Source organism: Microplitis mediator, chromosome 6 (genome assembly GCF_029852145.1).
Source record: "Microplitis mediator isolate UGA2020A chromosome 6, iyMicMedi2.1, whole genome shotgun sequence".
In the NCBI taxonomy this organism is placed as follows: Eukaryota; Metazoa; Arthropoda; class Insecta; order Hymenoptera; family Braconidae; genus Microplitis; species Microplitis mediator.
The window spans coordinates 294,262-304,186 of record NC_079974.1 but is presented as its reverse complement, the minus strand read 5'-3'; the positions used below and the strand labels follow the sequence as shown (position 1 = coordinate 304,186).

Sequence of the window (9,925 nt, the reverse complement as noted above, 5' to 3'; positions counted from 1 at the left end):
ATTAACACACTGATAGAAAAACTATCTTGATTCAAGAAAAATTTTTTCTTCAAAATGGGGTTCTTGTTTCAAAATTTTTAATTGTTTTAATTCAAGAAATAAGTCCTTGAACCAAAAAGTTGAAATTCTCGGATAGAGAAAAAAAATTCTTCGTTCGAGAATTTTATTTTTCGATGAAGCCTTTGTTGTTTTGAAACAAAATTCTGACATATTTCGTTCAAGAATTTCTTGCTCTTGGATTAAGATAGGCAAAATCTAGGTTTATGACATTACCGACTCGTTTCGAGAATGGCGCGGTTTTTAAATCAAGATATCAATTTACTCAGCTTGAAAAAAAACTTTTTTTTTTATTTTAAAAATAAAAAGTTTTAAAGTGATTTTTTAGGACTACATTCATTTACTTCAGATATGTTAAAGTAGAAATTTATTTTAAAAAAATTTTTTTTTTCATTACTTTAAAAACATCATCCATCAAGGAATTATTACTTGAACCAAAAATTTAAAGTTCTTAAAATAATAATACGACATTTTTAGTTGAAGACAAGTGGTCTTGCTTGAAGAATTCGATAGTTTCGATTGAAGATAATATAGTTTCGGGTCAAGACACGAGAGTTATCCATCGAAGATACAAAATCTATAGAGCCAAGAAAATCTAAATCAAGACAAGAATTTCTTGAAGCAAGACAATTGTTTTTCTTCAGAAATAAATTCTTGGCTCAAGAAAATATTTCTTGAGTCAATATAAATTTTCTATCAGTGCAGAATTTATCTGAATTTAATAGAATTAAAAATTTAATTCTGTTTAATTCGATCGAATTCAGTTATTTAATCGGGAAGTAGAGTTTTATGAAATTTTATACACTTTTATATGACATGATGAAAAGACTTATACAATTTCATAAAATTTTATAAAATTTCAAAAAACTGTTTGGAATTTTATGAAATTTTATAAAACTCTTAACTTAGAACTGGGTTTAAATTTCATAAAATTATATGAAAAAAAATAAATTTTCATAAAATTTTTTACAACTTTTTAAAGTTGTATAGAATTATTTCAATTTTATGTCGTAAAATCATATAAAATCTTACAGAATTTTCTACAATTTTTTGAAATTTTATAAAAATATTTTTTCCCGGGCAAGTAGACTTCTAATTTACTAAACGCAAACAAAGTAGATGTTCTAAACTCTTAGTACAGAGCATGGATCGAGAATAGAGAGTATTCTCCATGGTACAGAGGAGATGAACATTGAAAGGCATTAGTGTCCCATCTAGTTAACGGTTTTCTCTCTTAGTGTCAATGACAGCTGAGTGGTAACAACTTCGTTCCACTGTAATTTATTTTATTTCATTTATTCGTTATTTCTTAAATTATTTAGTTTTCAATAAAATGTCCAAGTATACAAATAATATTTTTTTTAAATCAAAAGTTAAAATTTTAAACTGATAAATGTATTTTTATATTGTTATACTTTATAACTTTGGCATTGTTTGAAAGAGATAACAACAACAAAAAATATTGGAATGTATTCCGTACGTGTGCTATCAGTACATTAAAATAAGTAATTTTAAAATGATACTCGTACAATATCACGAGAATGCAGTTAACTTTTTTATTGAGCTTTATTATATTGCGTAGTGGTACTGCTGATTAATGTTTTATGAAATTTAGTTTCAATCAATACAACGATCAATTTATATACTCATGTACCTGATACTAGTATTTTCTATTAGATGTAGTTGACATAATTATTATTTATTTTAAAATTATATACAAACAAAAAAAAATGCGAAAATTGTGGTGGTATCTTGATTTTCTCATATTTATTACGCTTATTTTAATTGTTGTGTACACATGGATCCCGGTATTATATCAAGACTCGAAGACTTCATATCAGGTAATTTAATTATTTATTTATTGTTTTTTGGCCATGGAGTCTAGGCTCCTTGCGATCATCACGGATACAATTATTTAATAATCGAAAAGTATATACACGGAAAGAAAATTATGGCAGCGGTTCCCATAATTTTGTGAAATTTTTTCCTATACCATCATAGGAATTACGACCATAAATTATGTGAGCGGTTCCTATAATTGTAGGAATGTTTCCCATAATTATAGGAATAGTTCCTATAATTATGGGAATGATACCCATAACACTATAGGAATGGTTCCTATAATTATAGGAATGGTTCCTATAATTATAGGAATGGTTCCTATAATTTATAGAAATACTTTCTCTAATATTATGGGAATCATTCCTATAATTTATGGGAATGGTTCCTATAATTTATAGGAACCATTCCCATAAATTATAGGAACCATTCCTATAATATTATGGGAATGGTTCCTATAATAGTATGGGAACTGTTCCCATAATATTATGAGAATGATTCCCATAATGCAATTGGAATGGTTCGTATACCGTTATGGGAATCATTCCCATAATATTATGGGAATAGTTCCCATACTATTAAAGGAACCATTCCTATAATATTATGGGAATGGTTCCCATATTATCATGAAAAAATTAATTTAAAGAAGTATGGTAATCACTTCTACAATACACAGGAATATTATTAAACATAAAAACAAAAATTCAAACATAGAAAAAAAAAATCGTATTTGGCAAAAAAACATTAAAATTTTTAACAAGAATTTTTTGTCAGCACAAAACATTCAAGAAAATTCAAATTTTGGGAAATTTCTACACTATTGTGCAAAAAAAAAATTTTATGATATTATAGGGATGGTTCCCATAACATTATGGGAATCGTTCCCATAATATTATAGGAATAGTTCCTATACCAATATGGGAACCATTCCCATATCATTATGGTAACCATTCCCATCATGGTATGGGAACTATTCTCATACTATTATGGGGATGGTTCCCATAATATATGGGAACCATCCCTATAGTAGTATAGGTACTATTCCCATACCAATATGGGAACCATTCCCATAATGCATAGCAAAACTTCTCATAATTTTCTTTCCGTGTAGGATAAATATATAAAAATAAAAATACAAATGTAAGCTAAGTTTACAATAATGATACACTATCATCATCACAATAATATCATTCATTTAACAATATTATCATTTATCAAAAATCAATCTTTTAAATTCGACAGATCCCTGATTTAAAAAAGCGATTTAAAACGATTTGCAATGTTAAATGCCCATAAAAAGAGGGATTCAGAAGTATTCAAGGTATTCAAAAGCATTAAAAAGTATTTAAAATTTTTTATTTCGAATCGTTTTAAATCGCTTTTTTAATCAGAGATAATAGTTAAAGCACGACATAAGAAATTCCTTAAAAATACATTGATTTGCACTGTCTCTTGGAAGTTTGTTCCACGTCCTTATTGCACTAACAATGAACGACTTATCATATTTAACACTGTGACAATTAGGAAGCACTAGTAGGTCTTGTCTATCATAGCCTCCCTGGTGGTAATTTTTTGGACTCTTCTCTGAAAAACTCTGAAAAAGTCTTTAGAACTTTAGAACTGAGTTTTTTAGAGCAAAATCCGAAAAATTTACACCAGAGCTCTCCGGAGTCTAGGTTCAATCAATAATTATGAAATTATAATCTATAAAATTTACTACCTTATATTTTGAAATTTTTTTAGTTACGTTGAAAAAAAAAACATGATGCTGAAAGTAGCAATCATTGAAAAAATTTATTTATTTTCAATAAATAAAGTAAATACTGACAGACGAAAATTTCTGAAAAATTCCATGGGAAGCATTTTCGAAAATTTCATTTCGAAAATTTTTTTAATGACAATTAACTTGGTAATTAAAAACACTAAAATTTTCAGATGTCGGCTACTTTCAGAATCATAAAAAAATGGGAATGAATCGGGATTTCATTTCAATCCGGATTCACGACGCGCAGGAATTTTAACACGTGAATAAATTCCTTATGAAAAAATTAACGTAGGAATCCAACGCACAGCAACTTACCACAAGTCATTTTTGATTACGGGTTACAATTTTTGGAACTCGCTTCCACTCGAAGTTACGACATCAGTAACTTCAGATGAATTTCGAAGTAAATGTTATTTGTATTTAATGAATCTTGATGATCAGTGAAGCCTTAGAAGGCCGTATTTTTTAATACTTTAGTTCTAGAAATATGCAACAAAATTAGAACTAAAGTTCTAAAAATTGTCAGTCAAGCAGCAATAAAGTTATTTCTTTATGTAAAGGTGATTAAAATCTAAATAATTTAGGTAAAAATAAACATTGTTCAGTTCCTGGTCGTGTTTGTTAACTGGGCCAATCACCCTCAATGCAATCAATTAATTTATTATGATTTTAATTTTATAACTATTTGAATAAATAATAAAAAATGAATTCAACCAGGCAGTTAAAAGACGATGGAATCATTCACCGGGTCACTATAAACAAGTCAAAACAATTCTTTTTTGGAATAAAATGTATGCGGAAAAGCATACAGACTTTATGTTTGGTGTCGGAGATATTTTTAAAAATTGCCCTGTACCTCATTGTTATGCTACACCTGATAGAAAGTTATTTAATTTTATAACGGATTATGATGCCATATTATTTCATGGAATTGAAATGCAGCTAAATGATTTACCGACTTATAGATCTACTCATCAACGTTATATTTATTTTTCATGGGAATCACCAGTTTCGAGGCATTTATTATATATTTTTTATTATAATTTCCCTGGCGGATTCAATTTATGGTAAATTACCACAAATTACCGGTTTATACAATGTTGCCATAAGACTAAAGTGAGTCCATTAAAATGCGGTGTTTACGGTAAATGTCTGCCCTGTCAAAAAATATCCATGTAGGATCGTTTGGGAATCCATAAAAATTCCTATAAGAAATTATCGTTTAGATGAGAAAGTACGGATTTGTATAGGGATCCATGTAGAAACGTACACGGAAAGAAAATTATGGCAGCGGTTCCCATAATTTTGTGAAATTTTTTCCTATACCATCATAGGAATTACGACCATAAATTATGGGAGCGGTTCCTATAATTATGGGAGCGGTTCCTATAATTATAGGAATGTTTCCCATAATTATAGGAATAGTTCCTATAATTATGGGAATGATACCCATAACACTATAGGAATGGTTCCTATAATTATAGGAATGGTTCCTATGATTTATAGGAAAACTTTCTATAATATTATGGGAATCATTCCTATAATTTATGGGAATGGTTCCTATAATAGTATGGGAACTATTCCCATAATATTATGGGAATGATTCCCATAATCCAATTGGAATGGTTCCTATACCATTATGGGAATCATTCCCATAATATTATGGGAATAGTTCCCATACTATTATAGGAACTATTCCTATAATATTATGGGAATGGTTCCCATATTATCATGAAAAAATTAATTTAAAGAAGTGTGGTAATCACTTCTACAATACACAGAAATATTATTAAACATAAAAACAAAAATTCAAACATTGAAAAAAAAAATCGTATTTGGCAAAAAAACATTAAAATTTCTAACAAGAATTTTTTGTCAGCACAAAACATTCAAGAAAATTCAAATTTTAGGAAATTTCTACACTATTGGGCAAAGAAAAAATTTTATGATATAATAGGGATGGTTCGCATAACATTATGGGAATAGTTCCCATAATATTATAGGAATAGTTCCTATACCAATATGGGAACCATTCCCATAATAGTATGGGAATGATTCCCATACCATCATGGGAATGATTCCCATACCATCATGGGAATGGTTTCCATAATGATATGGGAATAGTTTCCATAATATTATGGGAACCATTCCCATAATGGTATGGGAATCATTTCCATATCATTATGGGAACCATTCCCATAATAGTATGGGAACTATTCTCATACTATTATGGGGATAGTTCCCATAATACATGTATATGGGAACCATTCCTATAGTAGTATAGGAACTATTCCCATACCATTATGGGAACCATTCGCATAATGCATAGGAAAACTTCCCATAATTTTCTTTCTGTGTATGGACACTTGGATCCCCATCTACGAAATTCATGTGGGAATCTATCGAGACTTGGATTCCTATGGTGAGAAGTCTATATAGAAACTTAGAATCATATCACATGGATTTTTTTGTTAGAGTACCCCAGAGTACGCTAAATTTACCATAATCTAGGCACAGTTGCCGTAAAATAGACAAACCTGCAAATTATGGCAAACATACCACACATTACAGTAAATTTGCCGTAAATTGAATCCGCTAAGGTTGTGAAGATTAATACATATTTTTATAACAACAATTTTATTTAAATACTTCTAGACCATTAAATGACCACGAATTTGTTTTAAATCCAAATTTTTATAACTGGACAATGTCTTATCGATTGGATTCAGATATACGTAGGCCTTATGGCCAGATTAGAGATATTAAGAGTAATAAAATTATTGCACCGCCACGTGATCCAGATGGAATTGTTAAATGGAGATCACCTTATGATAATAAATACATTCCGACTGAAGATGAGATGTTGATTATTAAAGGGAAAAAAAAAATGGCTGCTTGGTTTGTTTCACACTGCGAAACTAATTCTCAACGAGAAATATTAGTAAACAATCTTCAGCAATACTTTGAGGTATTTTCTAAATTTTTAATTAATTGTTAACGATAATATTATCTACCCTAGCAGATCCAAATTACGGTAAATTATGGTAATAATCGTAATTTACCGTATTTGAAAGCAATACAGTATTTTACAGTAAAATAACATATTTTTACGGTACAATATTATATTTCGCGGTAAGCGTACGGTATTTTACGGCAATATTACGGGAATTTTACAGCAGAATTGCGGTATTTTTACTGTGGATTTGTAACAAGAGTGCAGTAATTTACCGTAAAATTTCAATAAGTCCGCGGTATTTGACCATCAAGTGAAGTATTGAACTGTACAAATAAAAACATACGGTGCTTACGGTCAAAATGCCGTGGATTACGGTAAATTTCCGTACTTTTACCGCAACTACCGGTAAACTGCCGTAAATTGTCCATGTGGCGGTAAATTACTGCAAAACAATGCCGTAAAATACCGTAAATTGCGGCAAGTTTACCACTGAACTTCTGTATTTTATGGTAAATTACGTCGAAATGCGGTAAATTACGGTAATTATGATCTGCCAGGGTACGTACAGTGATTGTTACTTTTTTATTTTTGTGAATAATTTCAGGACTTACGAAATTATCTGAAACATTTCTGACAGTTTTTGAATATTATACAATAATTCTAACAATTTCAGAATTTTCTGTAATCCCGATGAAAAAAAATTTTATACAATTGTATAGAATTATATATCAATTATATATGGACTATATATAATTATATATAGACTATATACACGGAAAAAAAATTCTACCAAAATTTACGATGTTAACATCGTAATCTCGGACTAGACTTTTATTAATGTCAATTTTTAAATGTTTTATTTCAAAATTTATTATGTGGGTTATATTTTTTACTATTTAACATCGTAATTTTAACAAAGAATTTTAGGATTAAAAATTACTGCAAAAATTACGATTTAACATCGTAAAAAAAATAAATAAAAATTACACTTTAAAAACTATATTTATTCGTACATTTAATATTTCTATTTACTTTTTAACAAAATAAATATTACAGTGCTGCCTCTGTTATAATACGATGGAAGCTATAAAAAGTACGATGTTACATCGTACTTTTTAAATAGTAATTGGGTCCTCCGCAAGTCGTTTATATGGATCTTAAAAACAACATATTGTGTAGGCCCTTCAGTGGCCGAGTGGTCCAAGGCGTCGGACACTTCGCACACGAAAGGACTCGGGTTCGAATCCAACTGCCGAATGATTATTATTTTAATCTTTTATTTAAAATTTCTCTTCAAATTTTACGATGTTACATCGTAATTTATATTGAAGAGCTTAAGACTTCGTATTATTTGTCTGAAGTATTATTTCTTAAATAAAAATTCCAATCCTACATCGTAAAAATTACGATGTGAAAAGTCTAGTCCACCAATACAATAATTAATAGGACAAATTACGATGTTAGCATTGTAAATTTAACTAGAATTTTTTTTCCGTGTATAATTGGATAGAAAAAATGGCCCGATCGAATCGTATACAACTGTATAGAAATTGTATACAATTCTATATAATTATATACAATTCTATATATTGCAAATACATAGAATTGTATATAATTATATAGAATTGTATATAATTTGTATAAAATTGTATATAATTATATAGACTTGTATACAATTTGTATAGAATTGTATACAATTTCTATACAGTTGTATACGATTGGATCGGGCCATTTTTTCTATATAATTTTATACAATTGTATAAAATCTTTTTTCATCGGGATGTTCTGAGTACTTTAAAAATTTTGAATAATTTTTTTTAATGTTCTAGAATTTCTATGAGTAATTTTAAAATTCGTGAAAATTCTTCCGAGTTTCAGACAATTTAAAAAATTTATGGAAATTCTTCAACGGAATTTTTCGTGTTTCCGATAGTTTTGGCATTTTCTTAAACATTTTTCAAATTTTCAGAAGTATTTCACGTATTTTCCGAATACTTTAGAACTTTATGGAATTTTTATTAAAATTTTCTATTTATTTAAATAAATATTTATTCATTCATGAAAATAAAAAATTTCTCCCTAGTGGAAATTTTTCGGACATTTTTCTGAAAAACTGAAAAATCGTTAGAACTTTAGAACTGAGTTTTTCCGAGAAAATTCCGAAAAATTTCCACCAGGGCTTCAGTAATTGATAAATTTTATTATTTTTATTATAAATCTTAGTGACTAAAATACAAAATATAAGAAAGAATGATTTTATATTCAATGCAACAGTACAATCACTCGACTATATTTATTTAATAATTATTATTTATGATCTTGTAAATTATTATTAATTTATAAAACTATTTACAGATTGACGTTTATGGTAAATGTGGTGACAAACATTGTAATAAAACAATAAATCATGATTGTTATAATCTTGTTGAGCGCGATTATTATTTCTACTTGTCATTTGAAAATACACTTTGCAGAAATTACATAACTGAGAAATTATTTTTACCAATGGAAAAATACGTTATTCCAGTAGTTTACGGTGGCGCTGATTATGCACAATTTGTTCCACCACATTCTTATATTGATGTGAGAAATTTTAATGATACTGGACAATTGGCTAAATTTTTGTCGAAATTGTCAAATAATCCAACGGAATATGCTAAATATTTTTGGTGGAAAAAATATTATTCAATTGAGGATACAAATGAATCAACACTTTGTGATCTCTGTGAAAAACTTCACGATCCAACGTTGCCAAGAAAGAGTTTAGAAAATTTTAAAAAGTATTATATTAGGGACCAGTGTGTTTACACGAAATTGATAAATGCAACGGTCGCTTGAAAAATAAAAAAAAAATTTGAAATTTTTATAATTACTGATCAAGTCTAAAATTTAAAAACAGACTTGTTTAGAATCTCAAATTTTGAAAAGACATTAATATAAAAAATGAATATTTTAATATACTAATTATTTATATAAAATTTTCTACAATAAATTATTTTTTATAAATCAATAAATAATTACCTCAAAATAATTTTGTTAATTAAATTTTATAAGTAAGAAAAACACAGAAAAAAAAATTAACTTGAATCAAAAAAAATTTATCTGACCTGAAAAAATTAGAATAAAGAAAAAAAATTTTTGGATTCAAAAATATTTTTTTCTTGAAATTGATATTTTTTATATGATACTGAAGTTAGCCGAAGTCTAATAATTTTTCAATTTTTTTTTTAAACAGTAAATCATAAAAAAAAAAACATTTGAAAAAATTGCACCTAGAGTTTGTTAAATTTTTTACATGTGCATATTTT

General features: G+C 28.0%; 1 protein-coding gene across 3 annotated transcripts; it reads left to right on the top strand.

Moving 5' to 3' along the window:
- The first annotated feature begins 1,282 nt into the window (after positions 1–1,282).
- On the top strand, positions 1,283–9,487 carry LOC130669543 (alpha-(1,3)-fucosyltransferase C-like). 3 transcript variants are annotated; one of them, XM_057472501.1, is made up of 4 exons: positions 1,283–1,898; positions 4,383–4,677; positions 6,317–6,629; positions 8,973–9,487. In XM_057472501.1, the coding sequence occupies exons 1-4, from the start codon at positions 1,856–1,858 to the stop codon at positions 9,453–9,455; spliced, it is 1,134 nt and encodes a 377-aa protein (XP_057328484.1). In that variant the 5' UTR covers positions 1,283–1,855; the 3' UTR covers positions 9,456–9,487. The 3 variants fall into 3 exon arrangements, with proteins under 3 accessions (XP_057328484.1, XP_057328483.1, XP_057328485.1); XM_057472500.1 differs by having other exon boundaries at positions 4,379–4,677; XM_057472502.1 differs by lacking the exon at positions 4,383–4,677 and having other exon boundaries at positions 1,763–1,898.
- Positions 9,488–9,925: the final 438 nt, after the last annotated feature.